Raw genomic sequence first — 24,913 nt, forward strand, 5'->3', positions numbered from 1 at the left:
TAGTCTACCAGCAAAAATAAACAACTTGACCAATAATATGCATCAAGTTTGATTCTTATCCCTTATTTGACTTTATAATGTCTAATAAGGGTTATTCGCCAAATAATTATTTCTGCAACTGAAAAGCAAAAAAAAAAAAAAAAACAGCGGTTACTTCTTCGTTAGACAACAAATATGGTTGGACATGAAATATTACGGGTATAATTTGACTTTGTTATATTTTTCTATCCACACCTTCCCTCGTTTTACAAAATGCCACTACTATTTAAATATACGGTTATTTGCCATAATTTCGTCCTTATCAGATATGAGACTTAATGAAATTAAATGTCAAAATAAATTTTTAAATTGATAACAATTTGTGAAAAACAATATAAATTGTCATATTTATGATAATACTGATACATACAAAGGTCGTGAGGACGGTAAAGACTGACCAGTGAGAATATCATAAAACTGGTAAGAATTTACAAAATATCTATTTATTTAAGGATTTGCATAGTTACTACACACATACTTGATTTATTGTATAAATATAGATTAAAAGAATAGGGAGATGGAATTATTGCTATTATTACAAGACAACTATCGGCCTGACTCCAATTGAAGTTGATGTTAAAAAAATGGGCGTAGAATACTTTTCCGAAATAAAAAGATACCACCTTTTCGCATTTTTACCTGTATTTCACCTGTAAAAAACTGGTAATAATGATGTAAAAGACTTTATTTTATTAAAGTATTTTTTTCTTCATTTGTATTTTACTATGCTAATATAATTCCTTCAACAGGTAGTCATATTCAAATTTATCATTGTGAGAATTTTTCAAAAGTCACCAAGTGGAAAGTAACCCCATTTGCGTTGAATTCCGCATTTTGTTATATCTTTTATATTCATTTGCATATGTTTGCATATGCTGTGGCATCCTTTACAGTCTCATCTATCAGGAAAAATCGTACTCATGCATTCATTTAACTTTTAATTGATTAATTTATATATAATACATATTGATTTATTGATTATGATATTTTTTTAATTACCTAGCCATTGGTCTGTTAAATAAAGAATAGGTTTAAAAGCAGTAGTGTACACTATATCAAAATCGTAACAATTTTCATTGAGTTTTAAGATAATACGATATTGTCAATTATTGTAAAAGAAATTCTCAATTCCTCTGGGATGACAAAACATTCATGCTCCGTTTTTTTTATATTGGTTTCAACTTTCAATTAAATTTATTTGTTGATAGTACCATACATTATTGTGTATCTTATTCATTTACAGCATCATACATTTATCTTGATCGAAAACTCTTTAATTGAACTTGCGTTTTATTCATTTTTTCTTGTTCCTTTTGTGTTCAGTTCTTAATGAGGATATATTAGATGATTGCCAATGAGACAACTGTCAATAAAGACCAATAGACAAAGATGTGCATGGACACAGATGTGACCAATAATTAAGAAATAAACTCATCATAGATACCATGATCAAATTTTGTATTTACGTCAGTCTACAAAAGACTCATCAGTGACGATCGAATCCAAAAAAGTAAAAAAGGCCAAATAAAGTAACATGGATAGGCATTATATTTGTCTATATTTTACACTGAGCGTTAGTGATGCCTACCCATGATCAAAAGGGTCATAGAGCACGACATGAAGGAATTATGTCGATTCTGAGAGGATAAATACGGGATTTTTATAGGTAAAAGCGTACGAAAATACAGTAGAAATGTTCGGCTATTTCCGTTTCTCCCCATGAATTGTGTACATTGTATTTTCTAATTTAATAAGTTAATATCATAAGAGCATGGTTACTAAATAATATTTTTTTTTAAATAACAGTATATCATGAAATGTATGCAAGAAGATAAAATAGATTTATATCGTCAGGATAGAAATGAAAATAATGAGAAAATAAATAGTGAGTTTGTGCGCATATTTCAAACATATTTTGTACTAATTAGAACACGGCTTCGTTTACAAAGCGTAATAAGGGGGTCATATAAGAATAGGTCACCGTACAGTCTTCAATGATGATTTTAACACAATAACGTAAAGTTATATACAAATATATCATGCTTACAAGGGGTATTTGCCAAAAATACCGGTTGAGAGGTACAAATTTCCAGAGCCGTTAGGCGAGGAAAATTTGATTACCTCGAAACCGGTATTTTTGGCAAATACCACTTGTAAGCATGATATAATTGTTTAATTCCACCGAATGTTCCACCTCAGAAAGTTTATTATAATCAGGTATCATATGAAATTTCGACTTGAATGTATAATTTTTGTATACACTGTAGCTGTGCTCTTTGCGCAGTCAAATTGAATTGACTGTATAATCATTTCTTATCATTTTTTTATGTACAGTCACTGAATGTATATACATGTATATATATATCTCCCTTTTTATGATAATAAGCTGGTTCTCGGCTGACTACTTCACTTTGTTCATCAGTGTCAGTGAAGCGTAATACAAGTGGATTCCAGTTTTATGTGACCGGTTGACAATTCGTTTCCGTTGAGTTTTATTTATGACGTCATTCCCAGAATGTTTACGTCATTCGCTCCAAATTCAATAATGATACTTTTTATCCTAAATATTTCATCTGGAACCATATATTTAGAATGACCATGAATTTGTCATATCAGAATAGAAATAATTCATTGAGTTATTTTTAGACATGGTATTCCCCATCTGCCATGGTATTTGCTAGGGTATTTCCCATCTGCCATGGTATTTGCTAGCAAATACCCCGGAACATGGAATTCCCTAATGGCAAATACCCCGGCAGAGAAAAGAAAATCTCAATATATAGAAATTGGTGAAAAATACCATGTTTCTCATCCAATCAAAATACAGCATTATTACATAAGGTGGAATTAATTATAAAATACCCCGGTTTGACAAAACATGTAACATTCAAACGAGGGAACCAACGGTTTAAGTATGGTTTTACTATTTAAATTTTTTTTTTAAGATCCACCATTTTCTACATTTGAGAATGTCTGTTCCAATTCAGGAATATGACAGTTGTTTAAAATGTTTGATGTGGTTCATCATTTGATTTTGCCATTTGATTAGGGACTTTCCGTTTTGAATTTTCTTCTGAGTTCAGTATTTTTGTGATTCAACTTTTTGTTATTTTTGTTATTTTTTTTCCATAAGGGTTACTCCAGAAAATTGCATAGTACATCGTTTCTGTGACATACAAGGTTTATGCAGGGAACGTACATTATTATTTATAACGTTCATTATTATTTATAATTTTTATTTTAGCATCATGAAGTTGGAACTTGTAACCCTTGTTATCCTTATTTCTCTGATGTACAATGTAGACGCTAGACCTGCACAAAGAACGACAAGGGTAGGTCTTTTGTTATAGAGTATACGTTATAATGCGTAAAATAAAATACGCATGTTTCCCTGTATATTTTATGATGTTGCCTTACAAAATAGAAGTACAGTCATCGATACTCATGTGGTCGATGGCAGTATAATTTATATCAGAAGATAAAGTCGACATTTTCTTTTATTAATATCGAAATCATAGGTAAAATGTAAGAAAATTTCAATGCATCAATAATCAATGTAAGAAAGACAGACAATGTATTAACAAAATAAATATCATATTTAAAAGCAGTGAATGACCCCTACGACCTCTACACAGAACCAAACATTAGCTATCTACTAGACGTCTGTATAGAGGATGCGGATATAGAGATCTAAATGGGTTTCAGATTTTTAATACATTGATCACTATAAAAAAATTAACTATGATCCATTCCATGAAATTGAAACAATGCTAAAATTGCAAAAAAATCAAATTTATTTGCCGATGATAATTCCCATTAATCTGTTAGAAAAAAACAAATACATATAACACAAACGTCAAGGAATCGCTATGCATGCATCTTGCGTTATTAGAATCTATACTCTGCACATGTTCTTAGTTGTCTCGATATTTCATTTTAACTGACAGCGTGATTCTTGCACTTTTACCAGAATTTAAAAATACCTTTTCAAACATCATAATAGATGATATGGATAACGTTGATAAATTGTTTTATATCTTTCATGTCGGTCAGTATTGCAGTATGCTGCTTCATTTCTTTAACGTCATGGTCACACCAACTACATGATATCAGAGACATATACTTATATGTATCTGACGATCTATACATACGTTTATTATGTCTCTGATGATATATACATACGTTCATTATGTCTCTGATGATATCTACATACGTTCATTATGTCTTGTAATTTTATTATTCTTGTGATTTTTTATTTACTGTGGTATTTTGTTCACTTTGTGTATGCCACCAACCCCATTTTGGCATAGCTGTGCAATTTATTTTAATGAGGAACATTTTTTATAAAGTTAATTAACGCCGTCATGAGTTGATCGGTCGTTATAAAATATCTGTTTCACAGATGACGACGGATCTGTCAAATTGTCGTAACCCAATTCTGTCCTTGTCCCCCTGAATGTCACATTTTATCTGCGGTTTTGTACTTACATGAACAGCATAACACGGGTGCTACAGGTTAAGCATAATTTGCTTAAGCACTTGCGATCACTCCGGGTTTGTTTTTTTGGGGTTTTTTTTGGGAGGGGGTAGTTTTCTATGTTGTGTTTTATACCTGCTGTTTTCCTTTTGATCCTTTTCTTTCACTCTACGAGTTTGAATGTCCCTGTGGTATCTTTCGCCTCTCTTTTATCAGCGGTATATATGTACTTCGTGGATACTTCCTTATATTGTATCGAGGTACACGTTTAACTATCACTCATTTACTATTTATATGTATGGGAAGTTCGTTTTTCGTTATTGACTGTTTATATACAAGGAAATAAAACTGAACCGATGCATTGTTAAGTCTCTGAGTAAAAGTATTATATCAAATACGGTGACACTTGAAATTAGATACATTTTTTTTTCTTTTAGGGGCTGTTTGGAAGTCTGTTTGATGCTCTCAAGAGTCAAATGGGGTAAGAATACAAGCATCTTGTACGTGTCTAATTATTAGTTAAACAAAATAACCAAAAAAAAAATATAAAGACATTGTTTAAATGACAATTGTATAAAGTATATAAAATATATAAATATATTATTTTATTCTGACAGACCATCATATCAATTCTTCTTTACTTGTCTCGGTTTTAAAGAAAAAACAAATATTCCAAGGGTTCTTTAATAGATAACATAATTATGTTTAATATATGTAAACTGGGACATTGGGCCTTTGTTACAATTTATGAATTATATAACGGAATACTTCTTCAAAGATGTTTTCAAATATTATTTCTGATTTTCCTGATTTTAGAGATGTCATAGAGAAGACTAAAGCTATGAATAGTCAAACCGAAAATGACATTGAAAACGCAAAAGATGAAATGGGAAATAGATTTAAAAATGCTTGGGAAAAAACTGGAGACGCTTTTGGTAGCCTTGGAGGTAAAATGGGTAACCTTGGAGAAAAAATGGAAAGTGGTATGGAAAATGCTTGGGATAAAACTAAAGACGGATTCGATAGCCTTGGAAATAACATGGGTGAATTTGGAAATATGATGGGAGGTGGTATGAAAAATGCTTGGGATAAAACTGGAGACGCTTTTGGTAGTCTTGAAAGTAAAATGGGTAATCTTGGAGAAAAAATGGGAAGTGGTATGGAAAATGCTTGGGATAAAACTAAAGACGGCTTCGGTAGCTTTGGAAATAACATGGGTAATTTTGGAAATATGATGGGAGGTGGTATGAAAAATGCTTGGGATAAAACTGGAGACGCATTTGGAAGCCTTGGAGGTAAAATGGGAAGTGGTATTGAAAATGCTTGGGATAAAACTAAAGACGGCTTCGGTAGCTTTGGAAATAACATGGGTAATTTTGGAAATATGATGGGAGGTGGTATGAAAAATGCTTGGGATAAAACTGGAGACGCATTTGGAAGCCTTGGAGGTAAAATGGGAAGTGGTATTGAAAATGCTTGGGATAAAACTGGAGACGCATTTGGTAGTTTGGGAAACAACATAGGAGATGCATTTAACAATGTTTGGCCATAATACCATCACACATACAAGTATTTGCATATATGTTATAAATAAAACCTTAAATATACTTTATTTTCTGAATTTTTGAATAAAACATTATTTCAGTTTTATGTCTTTCATCGGCATTGTATTATTGTAACTAACCCTATATGGTACCTGACCCTAAACTTTTTTTAGGTTTAGGGTAACTAACCATATATGGTACCTGACCATAAACCTTTTTTTAGGAAAACGAAACTCTATATCAAATATATAAAGTCACCACGTGTAGTCTGTTAACCAATCATATCCCAATAAATCTATAGGAAGTAAGATAATGCTGTTTATTTCCATAAAACAACTTTTATTCAGTCAAGTAAAACGATTTTAAGATTCTATCAGAATAGTCTATCATAATAAATGGAACTTTAAAAAGATAGGCGAAAGATACAAAAAGTAAAATCACAAAAATACCGAACGCCAAAGAAAATGTATTGCTACCTATAACCATTCCATTATATTGGCAACGATGTGTTAACAAAACAAACAGACACTCAAACCAAACAGACATTCAATCTTATAAGTTGAAAAAAGTTACAATGCCATGGTAAAAAAAATACTAAGAAAAAACAAACTACAGTATACAACACACAGCATAGAAATCTGATGACTGAGCAACGCGCATTTCATCGATGTTCAAGAGGGAACGCGGGTGCTCTGGAAGGATAAGCAGATACTGTTCCACATTTGCACCTGTTGATTGATAATTAAAAAAACCATCGAAGACAAGAACCCAGTTTTATTTTCGTTTTGTTTAATTTCATTTTGGCATAACCTTATTCTGATCTTTATTTCCTTGTTAGAACATCAGAACCAAACTGCTTCCTTTAAAGTGCAATAAAAACAGAAATTATAATTTTAGATATGTTTATTAGCTTCTCAGTTTTACTATAAATATACACAAATGAAAGAATACATATTATAAAAAAAGTCATCGTTTTATTCATAACTTAAACAGCACATGTACAGCAACAACTGTTCACGCTTAATTTAAAATTAAAAATGGTAAAACAAAGAAAAAAGAAAATCAGAGATCTATCAAAATAAAGAACAGTTTAAATTAATCTTAACAAAATATAATATGCAAAATTTATTATAGAGTTAGATGTTAAGCAGATAAACATAAAATAGTTTCTATCATGAGATCAATTTGTCAATACCATTTGTAATGACTTTGATGTTTTAGTAATTGATCATTTAACAAATAAAAGGCTGACCTATTTTTCTCTACCAAAAACACCCACACTTTCTTGTATTGCATTATAATGCAATAACAACATAGAATTTAAATGATACTATACACCTTATATAGATATAGGAAGATGTCGAATAATTGCCAATGAGACAACTCTCCATCCAAGTCACTATTAATAAAAGTAAACCATTATAGGTCAAAATACAGTCTTCAACACGGAGCCTTGGCTCACACCGAACAGCAAGCTATTAAGGGTTATATAAAATTACAATTGTAAAACCATTCAAACGGCAAAACCCACGGTCAAATCTATATAAAAAACGAGAAACACTTATAGACCACTTAAAAAACTTCTGAACATCAGATTCCTGGCAGGTGCAAACAGTTGTTCTTTTTTTTTGTATCCGTGAGATAAGTAAAACTGTTCATTTTTCGTGTTTCTCAAGTTGTTTCATCTTTTTTCGGTGTCTATATGCAAAAATACAAATCATGTTCCAAATCTAATAAATGACACGGTATAAATATTGAATTGGGTGTTAATTTTTCATAAAGTTGTGTTGTGGGTATGCTTTGTTTACGTTTGACATGATGACTGATCATATCTCCTAAGCACTAAATTTAACTACTAGTATCTGAATGTCATTCATAAATGATATTAACCTCTTCTTATTTTTCTTTGGAGGCTTCTGATATTCGGGAGTCCATTGATATTTTGTAGTTTCCTATTTTTGCGTGTTTTGATATTATTAAGACAAGTGAATTGTACTGGAGACCCTACACACTTCTTGCCACAGCTGTTTGGTTTAGGCTTGTTACAAACTCTCATTTTAACACATCTGTTTCTCTTTACAAAACTTGACCATCCACCATCAACACAGTTCTTCCATTTCTGAAGATTCACGCCTGGCAGTGAAGAACAACTTATCTCGGGATTAATATTACTGTAAAAGAGAAATAAAAAATCGTTATTTTTAAATATTCGCAGAACATGGTAGAAAAAAACTATACTACTGAAACGAAAATGAAATAATATTAGTTTTTAACATTAACTATTTGTTTCGATCGTTTCGATCGAAGCAAATAATTCATCATCCAAAGAGGAAATATGAATGTCTGAGAGTATATGTTAAACTACCAATATGCTTCTTTGAAGGCCTTCATGAAGAGTTATAAACAAACATTTCTTGGTAATGTTTGTTTTGAGCCAAGGCTCCGTGTTGAAGGTTGAAGGTCGTACTTTGGCCTATTATGGTTTACTGTTACAAATTGTGACTTTGATGGCGAGTTGTATCATTGAAACTCATACCACATCTTCTAATATCTATTTAAAATCTAATTATACCGCTGGTAATATAATATTTTACCTGGAGGTAGTCTTTCTGAAAACGTCCTTAGGAATTCTGTTGATGTTAGTATTTTCGCAAATAATTTTAGCCATAGTTGCCTTCTTAATTTCTGTCAGCTGTGCTGGAGTAAACTTAACGTTAGTATTACTTTCATAAAAGAATCGATCACCAAATTTCAAGGCACGGAATTGTAATCCTATCATACAGGCAAATGTAGGTCCGACTTTCCCTCCTGGTATTGGGGTTTCTGATACACCACCGGTAAATAGGTCGATGTCCCATGGCGAACTAATGAAAAGAAACATATAAGGGTTATAATTCAAAAATGAAAATATGTTGTAAACACAAAATGATGTCATATGTCCTTTTACTTGTCTATTTCCCAAATTTATGCAATGTCTGCATTTTAAATTTAATGTTTGTATTTTATAGCTTTAAAATAAACAAGTGATAAAATATCCAAATTGGGATATTGATAAAATTCTTTATTAAAAAAAACAATCGAATTCATTACTGAAAAATGTTTGCCTCTGGATGTGCTTTTCTTATTGCCTCATTAGGATCGTGCAAGGTCAAATATTTCAAAAGTCAACTGAATTGTGAAGAGCAAAATTAATATGCTAAAAGAAAAGGACCAAAACATAATAGCTGTCACCTTCCTGACGGAAATAAGCTTTAGTCTCTTAATTATTTATAAATATATAAACAAATGTACGAAAATGACTAGTAAATATGAAATTACATACCTGTAAGTATTTGAAAGTGCCAGCGCTTCAGCTGTCGAATGATGCTCTAATCCTCCTGATACACCTGCTGTAAAATCATCGGCAGGCGTCAATTCACACACCATTCTCCAAATATTATAACTAGCTATTCCGTGATCTCTTCCTCGCTGTACGTTAACGGCTGCAAGGTCACCTCCAAAACCATGTGTTCTCTCAAAAAGCCTTTCTGTTAGTTCCTTCGTCATTTTTCTGTCTACCTTTTGAGAAAATTCTTCATAAAGACCCCTTGTTACAGAACTTATTCCACCATTTGTATCATATATCTTATTTGGTTTTAAGAATTCATCATGTAGAAGGGGGCTTTGATTAGAATGCAACGGGCCATTATATGCTAATCTCTGTCTGACCATGCTATGTCCAAATCTGAAAGCTGCGGCTGAGAAGCCATTCCTAATCTGTGGTTTGGTCGTGGTATCATAGTCAGTAAAATATCCGGATGGTTTTGGTTTCAAATCTAGATCTACCATTTGCTGATCACCAAGGATATGCGGTAAATATTCATTATAGGTGACGTGTTGTATCATGGCACCAATAATTTTTCTGGTTTCTTGGTAAGCCCTTTCATCAATCCATCCATTCATCTGTGTAAGTGTGTCAGCTATGCGATTGTGTTCTTTCATCCAAATTGTTTGTAATGCTATCAATGCTGGTTGTTGGTTTACTCTGGGATCGCCTACCGAATAATTGATTATGCAACTCATTTAATATGGGAAATATATTTTAAAATGTATATAAAAATGAGGAGATGTGGAATGATTGCCAATCAAACAAACTATTCGCCAGACATCAAATAACTTGTCCCTTGTTGTCTGGTGGATAGTTGGTCTTAATGGCAATGAGACCACACCATCACAATGATTAAAACATTACTTCAGTTTCTTATTCAGCCATTAAAACTATACGAATACGAATACTATATTCAACCTGTCGTCGGCCCATAAATCAGGGCAGTCTATTCGAAGATGTGTGTAATAAGGATGATTGCCGTTATAATTATTACTGATTTCTAATCACCTATCAGTGTCACCAAAACATTATATAATAGAATAACGACATATGCAGCTTTTGAAACTGCTGTCGTTATAGAGTTTTACTTTCATATCCACAAATTCCCAAATGTGACAATTTTTACATGTTTTAAACTCAACTTTACAAGAAAATGAACGGCTGTGTCTCATTATTTATTTTGCTAATACAAATATAGTGTTTACATATTTTAACCGGATCAATGACCATAACTGGACACTTCATTGATGAGTTTATCCCAAAACACCAGTCTATATATGGACTGGTCTATAATGAGCGAACGGGATAAACTCCGCCCAGTCAAGTGAAATAAATCAAGTAATACCTGGATTGAAATTTTGTATAAAGGCATGTTACATATACATATACTGATTATGATTAGACATAAGTCCAAAAAAATATGATAATGAAAATATGAAGTTAACTATGGAAGTGGTTTTCTTCTGGTCAAACATTTATAGGATCTGCTTACCCTTCCGGAGCACCTGAGTTCACCCCTAGTTTTTGGTGGGGTTCGTGTTGCTCAGTCTCAAGTTTTCTATGTTGTTTCTTGTGTAATATGATTGTCTGTTTGTCTTTTTCATTTTTTAGCCATTGCATTGTCAGTTTTTATTTATGAGTTTGACTGTTCCTCTGGTATCTTTTTATTTTGCCATTTGATTTGACTTTCCGTTTTAAATTTTCCTCGGAGTTCAGTATTTTTGTGATTTTATTTTTTATTTTTGTACCTTTGTTGGTCTGTGAAAGACATTAAATCCTTATCAAAATTTCGTAGAAGTGTACTACCTGAATTTAATAAAATTAAGAATTTTGTGTTGATGGCGGATAGATTTTGTTTAACGCAACATTAGCTACGAGGTATATGATTTTTTTTGTGTTCAATCATTAATGAAAGTGAAATAATAAATCATTTTAGCAGCCAGTTTGGTTAAATGCATTTTGTTGTTGTTGGTTTTTTTATGTCTCATTGGGACATTCTTCAAATCTTTTATTCATAAAAGTCAAATGTTTTGAAAACGTAAATATTTGTTTTACATAATTACCTGCGTGAAAACACTTAATATTTGGATTTGCTGCTGGTAAGATACATGATGCTTTGTTTAAAATGTCTTTAGGAAGTAGTTGATTATTGGTAGACGATTTCAATCGACCTGAATGGCAATATAGGTACAATCATACACAAGGTTATCTATTCTATTATAAGATAACAAAAATGGTGTTTATCAATGAATCAAAGGCTCAAATAATATTGGGTTTTAATACTTTCGGTTTTGTATTTGAAAGGAATGAAAACGGCAACGACGGCGGTACTAGAAAAGCTTGAGGGATCATCCATACAAATGCTAGCAACAAAAGTTTATATAAAAAGATGTACAAATACGTAAAATTAACCAAAAAAAACCAAATAATATCTAAAGCAGACATATTTTCAAAATCGAATTCGTAATCGGAAAATTTATTCTTCTAATTGAAAATGCAAACGCTTTTTTTAACAATCACTTTCTGTTATTTCACTCGTGCTGACACTTTTTACCAATTTGACACATAGAACTATTTCCTGAAAATTGTTGGGAAATATGAAAGGTTGTAAAACATTAAATTATTTATCATTGGTTAGAATAAAACATACCACCAGAAAATTGACGAAGACTGTCGGCAGTTTTTTTATTAGAACCATAAACAGCTGAACCATCCAAATAATGTGTATTCATATTCAATTGTTGTCGTGATCCTGGAAAATAATAGTTTGCAATTAATATATATCATAAATGCGTAATTCTTCGTCGTCTGATTTAAAAAAGGGTCACCACAGCCGTGCATTACATATAATGAATTGGAATGTCAACAATACACATGTGTACAAGAACAAATAAATTTGAAGCGCATTTCTGAAGAACAATAAATGTAAATTATATTATATATCATGTTGTATCCCGCTTAAGCACCAGTCCCACTAGACCACGATCGCACAACGCTCACCGCGATCTAAAATAAATTCAGATCGTGGTGAGGTCGCGCTTATTCTGCGACCTCTCTACGCTTATCAAGATCTTTCTACGCTCTTCACGTTCTCACTACGATCATACCACGAGTTATCCAATTGCAACACGATCTTATCACGCTTAAGGTGGCTCGGCCCTTTAACAGTGCGCATATTTTAACGCATGTTTCTTACGACGAGTGCCTTGGAAACGGTCGCTTTTAGGGGTCTTCTCAAAAATAGCTTTGACGACCTTGGAACGCGGGCGTGTATGAAAGCACCCTTTACGATGTAAACAAGCGATGAAAAACGTTCTACAAAACAGGAAATACGTACGGTCAGAAATATACAGTGCTTTCTTCATTTTTTCACATAAAATTTTAAAAGGACATAAATTAAGCATAACATTAGAAAAAAGAAAATATAAATACTGACATGTACGACGTCGACGGCATCTGGCACACACATTCTCATCATACACGTTCCCCCTTTTAAAAAGTCCGTTCATACCCTATTTTCATTAGACTACCGGCTAAATAAAATGATGTCTTGAAGATTTACATATGAAAATGTTTTGCCAATGACGCAATGTTTAACAGTAAAGATATGATAGTGATGTAAACAACTGCATGTTATCGTACGGCTTTCAAACACAAGTAAAACCCGTATAGTATGCTTTAAAGGCACCGGGGTTTATTTTCATGCTATCTTTTGGTGTTTTATAGCATTTTGTTACTGTCATAAATCTCTTGTTTTACTTGAAATATCTTAATTTCTAAGTTTTGTTAGGATTTAATCCCGAGAATGTGAAATATTTATCCACTGCAAAATTTTAATAATAGTTAAGTATTTTTTTTTTTTCCAAAAATATTTGAACAAGTCATATCAATTTTTTAATAAAGACTTACTTAACAGTAACATTTTCATTTAAAGATTTATTTACTATATCAAATAATCATGGCACGAAAAGTCTAACAAATTTTCTCGTATCATTATTCTATGAGTTACCCGAACAATAGTCCTATATATAAGACCTCGGCGTAAATGTTTTCTATTTAATATGATATTTTTCTATTACATATTTTGCTAATTGTTATTTTGTTAATTTGCTATTTTCTGTTGTGAGGAAATATCAGCGTAAAAACTAAAATAATTGAATCCTGAAGAAAGTGTTATTACCAACGGATCCAGCAACACTGACACTTTACTAATTTGATTATTTGTTTTACGCAGAAATACAATAACATTTTAATAATTTGCTGTTTTCACTTTTTTATGTATATGAAAATTGACCAATAGTAACCGGGAAGTAGTATTCCGACCTTATATCGGTATATGATATTATCACTCAATACCGCATGCTTTGCAGAGGACCGCAACATATGGTTTGACATGCATGTCGATATTTTGCGTATAAGGACACACACCCGCAGTTTACCGGGAAGTTCCAAACACTACTAAAGACTTTATAAATAAAATAAAACTATACTACTTACTAGGTTCAGGAAAAGTTTGGATTGTAAATTTAAAACTTCGCCCAGTACAGAGGGACACTATATTACTAATTAGTCGGTGATGTTGGCAAACTTTACAGCTAATTTCCTAATGCATGTAAAGCAAGACTTAAAGTTTGATTAAGCTTGCTTGCTTTGCTCGTATATTGTACTAATGTAATTGGGGAAAACGTCCAATCAAATTTAAATATATTATATACAGATTGAAAGATGCCTATATATATATATTGTTTGAAAATGTCAATGTTAATTACAAAGCTTGAATTAACGTTTATACAAACAGAGCCAGCAAGCTAGCCTACCAAAGTTTTACTCTACAAGCATTAGAAAATTAGCTGTAACTTCTGTCTTACTTTTTGACATTCGTTTGTAAAAGGGAAGCTAATAAGGAAAGTTTTTAATTAAAAAATTAGAGTGGAATGTGTCATTGCGGCCAAAAATATAAATGACAATTTTCTTTGTGAACACTGGTTTGATCCGCCTGATGCAAAGAAACGTAATTATCAATCTATGCATAATGATAATAAGAAGATGGTTTTTTTTTATGGTATTGACTTTTAAATTTGAACTTTTGTGGATAGTTGTCTCATTGACAATCTACTTATTTTCATATCGTATAGGGTTAACATAGAAATATGACAAATCTGACAGATAGTCCCTTGCTTAGACAGAGTGGCACTGACTGACAAAGAGAGGCCGACTCCAGTTATTCCCTGTATAATCAACCAATGAGCCACCCCTAAATTCGACTCTCTATAATCATCCCATCAACCAAATACTTTAAAACATATTATTTAGTATTTAAGAAACAGACAAAACCATGAAAATAAAGTTAATATAAAATAAAATCCTCCGATGAGCGCAGCCTGATACGACCACAGAGGACGAACCCTGAGCAGTTTGGGCAAATTTGGACAAAAACACTAAGCTTGATACTGTCTGAATTTGGATTGTGATCAAATTTTTGACATATTATAGGTTTCTGACACAAAATAAACGTGGTCAAAGATCTTACAAATCTATCTCAAATATTGTCAGTGTGCAATTGAAGCTTTCATCTTGAAACTTTTCAAAAAATTGAAATTTGAAAAAATAAATATGAATCCCTTAAAAAAGTTTTAAACAAAAAATCTCCCCCCCCCCAACTTATCGAAACCCCCCTTGGAACAATAACCCCAAAACTCAATCCCAGCCTTTCCTTTGTAGTATGTAGTACAATTTCAGAGAGATCCATAGTCCATACACTAAAACACAATTATTGTCTAAATTCTAGAAAAATGCTTCTTCTGGCCCTTTTTAGGCCCCTAATTCCTACATGTTTGAGGCAATTAACCCCAAACTCAATCCCAGTCTTCCCTTTGTTATATGGAACATTGTGTCACAATTTCAGAGAGATCCATACACACAAGTTATTGTCTGGAAACTAGAAAAAGCTGGGGTTTTTTTGTCCCTTAATTCCAAAACTATTGACCCCATAACCCCTTAAATTAATCCCAACCTTCTACTTGTGGTATTTAACTTACCACGATTGTACTACGTTCATACCGCGATCTTACTACGTTCTCAGTTCTAACGTCAACATCGTGTTCCATATCAATACAGTTCCATTCCTTCTTTTTCTGATTAATACCTAGATTTCTCGGAAACAATACAGTCATACCACCAAAATCTACTAGAACACGTGGGCGTGGTGGTAGCGGTTGTTGTAGAGGCAGAGGGAGCTCTGATAGTAACGAATCCTGATCAAGCAGAGATGTCAGACCGACCAATCAATACAACCTAAATTACAACCTATTGCTTTTCCATTAAGCTCAAATGACGATTTTTTTAGTGAACAGTAGCAGAGATGACACAGATGTATCAATAAATATAGGAAGATGCGGTATGAGTGCCAATGAGACAACTCTCCGTCCAAGTTCACAATTCACAAAAAAAAAACCTAAAGGCCTTCAACACGGAGCCTTGGCTCACACCGAACAGCAAGCCATAAAGGACCCAAAAATAACTAGTGTAAATCCATTTAAACGGGAAAACCAACGGTCTTATCTATATAAAAACGAGAACCATGTTTGAGCCGTTAGAGCTAATAAATAATTTCATACAGACTAACCAAATCTAGGGAGCTGTTTATATATATATATTTTATGTGAAAGTGACAATGAGAATGATGGTCGTAGTATGAACGTAGTCAGGTCGTAAGAAGAGCGTGATGAGGACGGCAAGGGCGTGCTAGAATCGTACTATGCATGGTCGTGAACAGCGTGGTATAGTCGTTGTGGAAGAGTAGTTGGGTCGCGGTGAGAACGTGCTGGTCGTAGTAAGGTCGTAATAACGTCGCTGTGAGATCGTAGCGCAGTCTCTCCAAATAGAATCACGCTTTCGCTGCGCTCTCGCCACGATGGTACAGCGATCTTTGTGATCTTACTACGATCTTAGTGCGCTCTCACTACGCTTCTACTACGACCTGATTTCGACACGACCGCACCACGATTGTTTTGAACATGTTCAAAGTTGGCCACGCTCACCACAATCTTAAAGACCTCACCACGACCGTGATACGACCTCACTGCGATCTACACGATCGTACTACGATCATCAAAATTTTAATTTTTTTTACAGTAGTGCGATCGTGGCCTAGTGGGACTGCGGTATTAGGTATTCAATTTTATCACTTAATGTATTTTAAATGTTCATCCTTTTCGAATGGAGCATACCTCACCAAGGTATTCATGACCAAAACAAACTTTTACAGTGCGATTTCCTCAAGTAACCAGCATTAACACAAAAAGCACTCATTATGTCATATTTGAACATTTCGCACTTACCTAGTTCGCACTCCAAATTGGTTGTTGCGAGTGCTCTTACAAAGTTCATACACGTTCTGTTAAAGGTACTGTAAAATGGATCATTCGTTGGCAATGGAATTGGAAAACAATTTCGCCTGATTAATGAAAGTAAAAGACAGATGTAAGATATTATGTTTTATTCTGGTCTGAGACAGGGTATATAATGTGACTATATCCCGGTTTAGAGTTTATATTCCCTGAGCCGTAGACCAAACTTTTGAAGTCGAAATAAATAAAACGTTATCACGCCTCAAAAGAAGACGAATCATTATCTAAACTCGGCTAAGTAAAAGTTAAACAGCTGTAAATGTTTAATCAAATATAAACAATATTTCATCATGGAAGTATGTCATTTCTACATATTTCTTATGTCTTTGATTTCAATCTTAATGAGACAAACCCGTTCCCCTAAAACAAAATAGTCCCCTTTCTATTATGGATGTATTGTGCACATTATTGAAGACCGTACAGTGACTTAGTTCTTTAGATCGTTCTGAAGAGCATTTTCATTGAATTCATAAACTAAAAGGATTGCTATCTGTGTTTTCAGATTTTGGGATGTTTTTTGAATATGTAAAACAAAACAATTTGAAAGAAGCGGAAATTTAACTGTACATATTTCATATGAAGTATTGTTATTTTAAATATCCATAACATATTTTACCTTTGTGGAGACGCACAGCAGTTAAGATTGGACAAATATCTTCCTGAAATGGATAAAACAAAACTATAGATAACATGTTTCTGTTTCAAATTGAGTTTGTAATTTCAATTTAAACAACATTTTGGTTACTTGATCTTGATTTTGTCTTTCTGCAAGATATGGCGTTCTTTAAAGTAATAAACTAATGTTTCGAATACGTTAAATTGCAACACAACCAATTAATAATGCTTTGAATAGATTCGACAATACCTAAAGGGTGGATGGATGATTCAGCATCCAAGTATCAAAATTCAACAGACAAACGTTAATACACAAAACTATTTTGTAATGTCGCAAGACTGAACTACTCATTTTGTTAAGTTTTCTTATATGCTAGTACATTGTATTGATTGAGCACTGTGATAGTTGTTTCATTTGTTTCGAGATCGATGAATGAATAATTTGCCTTATAACTTCGTTTGTACAATATAATGCATTAATCACATTAGCACTTTAAGGCTTTTTTATTTTGCTGAGAGTTGTAATTTTTGTGTCGATAAAAGGAAGTATATATCAAAGGCGTCAAAGCAAAGAGTCGAAGACAGAAGACACCATGTAATAATAACAGTGCATTAAATACTACACAGAAGGCTAAAATTTGAACAACACGAACCCCACCAAAATCGTGATAAATCTCCAGTACAGGAGAAGGACAGCAGTTCCTGTTCCACCAGAGGCACCCGTTGTGTAACTCAGACATTTGTTAATAGGAATATGGAGATGTGGTGTAACACAAGTTTCTATCAATTCAAAAGACATTTATACGTGTTATAAATTAACTTTCTAAAAGGTAAGATGTAAATATGAATTAGAAAAAAAACCCAGATAAAGTGATAACGCAACCAAGATGGTCAACTTAATAGAATGCTGGAGAAGGACAGCAGTTCCTGTTTCACTAGATGCACCCGGTGTGCTACTCAGACACATGTTAATTGGAATAAGGAGATGCGGTGTTACATAAGTTTCAATAAATTCAAAAGACATTTATAAGTGTTATACATTAAATTTCTAAAAGGTAAGATGTAAATGTGAATTAGAATAAAAAATACAGATGAAGTGATAACACAACCAAGATGGTCAACTTAATAGAATGCTGGAGAAGGACAGCAGTTCCTGTTTCACTAGATGCACCCGGTGTGCTACTCAGACACATGTTCATTGGAATAAGGAGATGCAGTGTTACATAAGTTTCAATAAATTCAAAAGACATTTATAAGTGTTATACATTAAATTTCTAAAAGGTAAGATGTAAAAGTGAATTAGAATAAAAAATACAGATGAAGTGATAACACAACCAAGATGGTCAACTTAATAGAATGCTGGAGAAGGACAGCAGTTCCTGTTTCACTAGATGCACCCGGTGTGCTACTCAGACACATGTTAATTGGAATAAGGAGATGCGGTGTTACATAAGTTTCAATAAATTCAAAAGACATTTATAAGTGTTATACATTAAATTTCTAAAAGGTAAGATGTAAATGTGAATTAGAATAAAAAATACAGATGAAGTGATAACACAACCAAGATGGTCAACTTAATAGAATGCTGGAGAAGGACAGCAGTTCCTGTTTCACTAGATGCACCCGGTGTGCTACTCAGACACATGTTAATTGGAATAAGAAGATGCAGTGTTACATAAGTTTCAATAAATTCAAAAGACATTTATAAGTGTTATACATTAAATTTCTAAAAGGTAAGATGTAAATGTGAATTAGAATAAAAAATACAGATGAAGTGATAACACAACCAAGATGGTCAACTTAATAGAATGCTGGAGAAGGACAGCAGTTCCTGTTTCACTAGATACACCCGGTGTGCTACTCATACACATGTTAATTGGAATAAGGAGATGCGGTGTTACATAAGTTTCAATAAATTCAAAAGACATTTATAAGTGTTATACATTAAATTTCTAAAAGGTAAGATGTAAATGTGAATTAGAATAAAAAATACAGATGAAGTGATAACACAACCAAGATGGTCAACTTAATAGAGTGGTGATGCAGGCTAAAGAGAATTGTCAGTCTCTCAACTATTTACCTTTAGACAAAGCATTCATCTGTATATCATGACTGACAAACTGGCCAAACTCCATACTGAAATGGCTCAAATCGTCCATCTGAGTGGTCGAATCACTGACGGTGTGAACTTTGACACTGATGTCTCTAGCTAGAGGGAGGGGGTCACCAAATACATCAGTGGCTCTTGGATCATCCAAACCTAGGAAATTGAAAACTTTGCTTTTTATTAATTATATACAAAATTTTAAGAAGTTTAAGGCTTTTTGAGGAATACATTATTTGAAAAGTATGTAGAGGGTTCAACCTTAAGAATGCATGTTTTTATGAACGCAGTAATAAAAGGAAATTCTTATTTCATAGTGTATCAACTAAACTGCGATTCAGCTAAATCCATAAATGTTTTAATAAGATATGACAAAAGTACTGTGAACAAAAACATTGATTATTTGTCTTGGGCTTTGTGGTAGTAAAAAGATTACCTATGTAAAATATGCACTGTTAGTAGTTATTAGGTTTTTTTTCATGTAATAAAAAAGTAAACAAAGTAATGTGTACTTTTATCATAATACAAAAGTAAACAACATTGAATTTTATCATATGCTTAGTATGAAAACGAACATTAAAATGATTCGGGGGACTTTTTTTATTCTTATTTTTCAAAAGGTAGATTTATTATGAATTATTCATGAATTTGATATGACTTTCTTAAGCTGGATTAAAATTCTTTTTATTGACAATCAAACTGAATTTCTAATAACAAAGCAATCTATACTAACCATCCTCATAAAAACTTGGTATAAACCTTTCAAAAGGTGTATGGGACTTCCCCCATAATGGGTTAGCCACGTTATTACATGAACCATCAGCTGTTCTATATTTATTCGTCGGGTCACATTGTACTGCCCCAAAAGGACAACGTGTTTGTTTCTTTATTTTGTTAAGAACACTGTCTGGTATTTGCTCCAAGACCTTTCTACGCTGGCTTTTATCAATTTTTAACCTAAAAGAAAAGGGCAATAGTGTAAGAGTCGTAAATGTAACGACTAACTTTGAATGGGCAGTATAGCGGTTGGAAGCAAACTAGCAGAATATAGCTTGTTTTTTTTTTAGTGATTAGCGGTTTGAATCCCTACATATATTGCCGTCGAGGTATATGTGTGCTATGCTCGTTGTTTGGTTGCTCTCCAATTCACGTATATCCAAGCATCTTTCATTCAGAATTATCCGCATATATATATTAAACCATACTACAGTTGCTAAAGATTATGTAAAAAAAAGGAGTCCTAGATGACGAATTCCATTTCTTGTTGTATTGTGACATTAATATATCATTGCGTTCTAATTTGTTGGCTTATCTAAAAGACTATGTACCATCATTTCAACATCTTGATGAATTTAATAAACTAAAACACATTCTAAACCCAATTCCTGAACTTGTTTGTCATATTGGAGTCTTCATTAAGCAGTCTTTAGAACTGATGGGGTCAGACCCATGTCAGACAAGCTCATGATTGTGTTTTATACATAAATTTATGATTGAACTTTTAAAATATGTTCTATTATATTGTATTGTATTTTATTGTATTGCATTGTATTTAAAAGGTATATTTGTTTGTTTGTATTGCTTGACCCTTATGGGTGTAATTTTGCAATAAAGATTATTATTATTATTAAAACTATAGGATCGATAGAATCATATTCAAAACAGTGTAGCTGTGGCCATTGATTGACGACCTTAAATTATCCTATTGACTGGGGCAGATTAGGTGAACGTGTGTCCGTAACGACAACTGCTCACTACTTACTTATTACGGTGGGGTCACCAAAGGTTTTTAACGCCTTTAATATTAAAATAATTCGAAAAATTAATCAGGAATAACTTTATGTTTTGATTTATATTATTGATTAGTTTTTCTAATTTCTTTATTTAGGTGTTGAGAACCTTTTGTGACCCCACAGTTTAAGTGCCTTTAACAAGTACATAGTGAGCAGCGGTTGTTACAGACAAACGTTCACATAATCTGTCCCAGTCAATGGGATAATTTGAGGTCGTCAATCAATGGCCACAGCTACACTGTTTTGAATATGATTCTATTTAGAAAACACAATTGAACTTTATATATTCTTGTATTACTGTTATATGCAGGAATCAGTTGTGTACTAAAGTGAAAATTAAAATAGCATTTTACATACAGGAAACAGTACAAGAGAGAAAATAAAATTGGCATGTGTAGCAACAAAAGTAAACGAATATTAAATCAGCAATAAAAAACCCTCTTCACCCCAAATATCAAAGGGTTGTCCCCAAATCATCAGAATGTTGTTTCATATGACTTTAACTAGACTAGTATTAGAAAGTAACGTTAACTTGTCACATTTACATACCCACGAATTGTCATTTCTTACGCCATGCAGATGATATTTTCTGCAATTTCTTTTTTATCCGTTAAGAAATTAGGCATAATTGCCTAAATATACTCTTGCGTGAAATAAAACTGTAAAGAAATCAGATTAAGGGACAAGAAAACGCAAAGTTAATTCGAAATCGTTGCAGAATTTGCCCTTAAACTTTTTTAACTGTATGTATTTTCGTCCAATTGGCTGTGATAGCATGTATTTAACCATTTTTCTTTCTTTTAATAGACAAGTTGCTTTTGAAAGTATGTTTGCTCCTTCACTTATCAAAATATTAAGAATCGCCAGTAGCGAGTCATATTACGCCCGTTTTGTTACCCAAGACTCGGCAGTGGTGTTTAAAACGAAGCAGGCGGAAGGCAAAATAAATTTCGAATCCCATCAAAATCAAAAGTTCCGGAAGTGCAAAACGATAACTAGTGAAAGGAAATATCAAGTTGACCATAGATAGTGAAAAGGAATATCAAGTTGACCATAAATAGTGAAATACTTCAGATCGCTATTATACATAAAAAAAAACTACATAATTTAATATATACACCTCTGCGTAGGAACTATTTTGTTTTCAATGTGTATTACTTGCCAGAATGTTCTTATTGACCTGGCCCGATTTGGTGGCGATATATCTTACTAAATCTATCCGATTTATTTTGCAAAGAATTCTGCTCAAACCGGTGCTAAGAACACGGTCTGACTTTAAACCTACAGTGAGGTCAGAGTTTTTTGCTCAGTGTTGAAGGCATCATTGTAACTTTGAAATGAAGAACAGCAATATAATCGCTGTTCCTTTGCATTGCGAGTGTTTTAGCTTTGCATTTACTGATTTTGTGTTCTGGATGGATCACAACTATTCTTAACCATTTCGTTTGTGGGTTTTTCCTACACCGAATACATGTAGTTTGCTACTTTTTTAAACAACTTTTAACGCTAATCATCATGCAAAACTTACTTTTCCACGGCATTCTTTGCAGTTTCTATCACGACCTGGGCATTTTCACTTATTTCTATGGCTTCGAGACTGGTAAGTAGATGCGGACCGAAACCTTCTGTCTGGATATCTGGTGTATCAAATTCTGAATAAAACAATGGGTTTCTGAATTATTTCTGTATTGTTTTTATATAATTTAAAAACAACGAGCATGTAGATGTTCCACCTAATTTTCCATTAAAAAAAGAGATTTCTAGTATTATTTTAATTAGTCTAATTAGTAACAGAGCAAGTGCGGTCTGTAAAAAATGATTTTTTACGTTGTTTTCTACTTAATATCAAGAGTGGGGCTTTAAACACTCAAGACAGTATTAAAATCCCTCTCATTATCACGTGCATGCCCTAAACCCCGGACAATACTTTGTAAGATTTTGGCTTTATTCAAATCCTATATGTTGTTTCTTACCTTCATACAATTTCTGTAACTTTCTTTAATTGGGGCTTCTAAGATTTATTAAAACATGCTGCTGTATATATTGATAAATATATATTAATATATACGAGTCCATAGAAAGCAAGCAACCAATCCATAATAAAGAAAATATTTTTTAGAATGGTCGAAAGTAAAGGGATGTAAATGTTTAACTGTATTACTTCTCAATGATTGTTCCGTCCTATCATCTTTCCTGACTTGAACGGTAGCTGTCTTTAATGCTGTTTCTATAACCTTTCTTGAAGGCGCTTTTGGGGTTACGTCTATTTTTGAAATTCCAGAGATGGCAATGTTCCCGATTGAGTTTATGTCAACTCGATTTCCTGGTCTTATTCCTGGTCGTACTTCTGGTCTTACTCCTGGTCTTACTCCTGGCCTTTGTCCCGGCCTTTGCTGTGGACCTGTTATACCTTGTATGCTTATTTGCTCCAGTGTGCCTTTCATCAGAGCGTTTAGATTGGCCTGAAGACATCCTGCTGGTCCTAGGATGGATAACAGTACTAATAATGCAAATAGTTGATTCTGATTCCTAAAGCATACAAAAATAAATGAGTCCAGTGAGAGTATTGAAATTAACGTTTTATGAAATAACGATATAAAAAATAAGCTATCCGATTTAAGGTCAAGTATACATAATGGGGATTTTATAAAACTGTGTATTTATTTACAAGTCATTGAACTGCATCAGCGAAATAGATATGTAGCATTCGTACTCACACAGATTTAATCATTCAAAAAGGTTTAAAACGATGGATGTATAAATGGCCACCTCTCTAGCTGTTGACGTAGTAAAACGGTTGTTCACAAATGAAATATTCCTAGATAGGCAGGAGGTATTTTTGCAGTCATTTATATGAAAGCCTATTGTGATCAGTATGAAAAGATCGGCAAGCGCCCTGATAAATAAATTCTCGATAAAAGTTTTTAGTTTTAGTATAATAGGCCTCTAAATTAAGATGTTATTTTTAAACAAATTTATGTGTACCGATAATGTATTATAGAATATATAATACCATAGATGTAATATCCATAGATGAAGCTCAACCCTGACTTCAAAGGTTCTATGTGCGTTGTAATGGCTTTCATATCTGATAATGACATGAACCAGTTGGTCATTGAGATGCAGATTGACAATCAGGACAATAGAAAACTGACAATTCAAACCTACTTAGCAATTAAACATGCTAAAAATCAGAAAGAAGCAAAACTCAAAATATATATTTTATATTGACTTGATTATAAAAAAATAATATTTGTTTAGATAAAACAATATAACAAAATATTCTCGAAAAGAAACTAATAAAGAAATGTGAATATTATTCTTTTTTAGGTAGAACTTCCGTTTTCATTATATTTATATTTTTAGATTTTATATAAAATCTTTATCTTTAAAATGTATGCTTACTTTTATAAGCAAGTTTATTGAACATATAATTGTTAGAAAACATTGAACAAGTTAAAAATATGTATGCTCCAAAAAGTATTTTCCATGCCTTGTATGTTTTGTTATTTCATGCATGCACTAAATTCTTAAAACTCTTTACTTATAAGGTCCGAGTACACAG

The 24,913-nt window shown here is 32.7% G+C and overlaps 2 protein-coding genes across 2 annotated transcripts; one reads left to right on the forward strand and one right to left on the reverse strand.

The window, feature by feature from the left end:
* The first annotated feature begins 349 nt into the window (after positions 1–349).
* On the forward strand, positions 350–6,161 carry LOC143057977 (uncharacterized). The gene is made up of 4 exons (XM_076231434.1): positions 350–459; positions 3,284–3,371; positions 4,954–4,997; positions 5,333–6,161. The coding sequence occupies exons 2-4, from the start codon at positions 3,288–3,290 to the stop codon at positions 6,066–6,068; spliced, it is 864 nt and encodes a 287-aa protein (XP_076087549.1). The 5' UTR covers positions 350–459; positions 3,284–3,287; the 3' UTR covers positions 6,069–6,161.
* A 1,149-nt stretch (positions 6,162–7,310) lies between these two features.
* LOC143058917 (salivary peroxidase/catechol oxidase-like) lies at positions 7,311–23,865 on the reverse strand. Its single transcript, XM_076232393.1, has 11 exons — positions 23,510–23,865; positions 22,877–23,000; positions 20,289–20,512; positions 19,532–19,711; positions 17,453–17,495; positions 16,768–16,883; positions 12,078–12,179; positions 11,491–11,598; positions 9,383–10,094; positions 8,655–8,924; positions 7,311–8,231 (listed from the first exon to the last, which is right to left on the reverse strand). The coding sequence occupies exons 1-11, from the start codon at positions 23,790–23,792 to the stop codon at positions 7,946–7,948; spliced, it is 2,448 nt and encodes an 815-aa protein (XP_076088508.1). The 5' UTR covers positions 23,793–23,865; the 3' UTR covers positions 7,311–7,945.
* Positions 23,866–24,913: the final 1,048 nt, after the last annotated feature.

Source organism: Mytilus galloprovincialis, chromosome 14 (assembly GCF_965363235.1).
Source record: "Mytilus galloprovincialis chromosome 14, xbMytGall1.hap1.1, whole genome shotgun sequence".
Taxonomy (NCBI): Eukaryota; Metazoa; Mollusca; class Bivalvia; order Mytilida; family Mytilidae; genus Mytilus; species Mytilus galloprovincialis.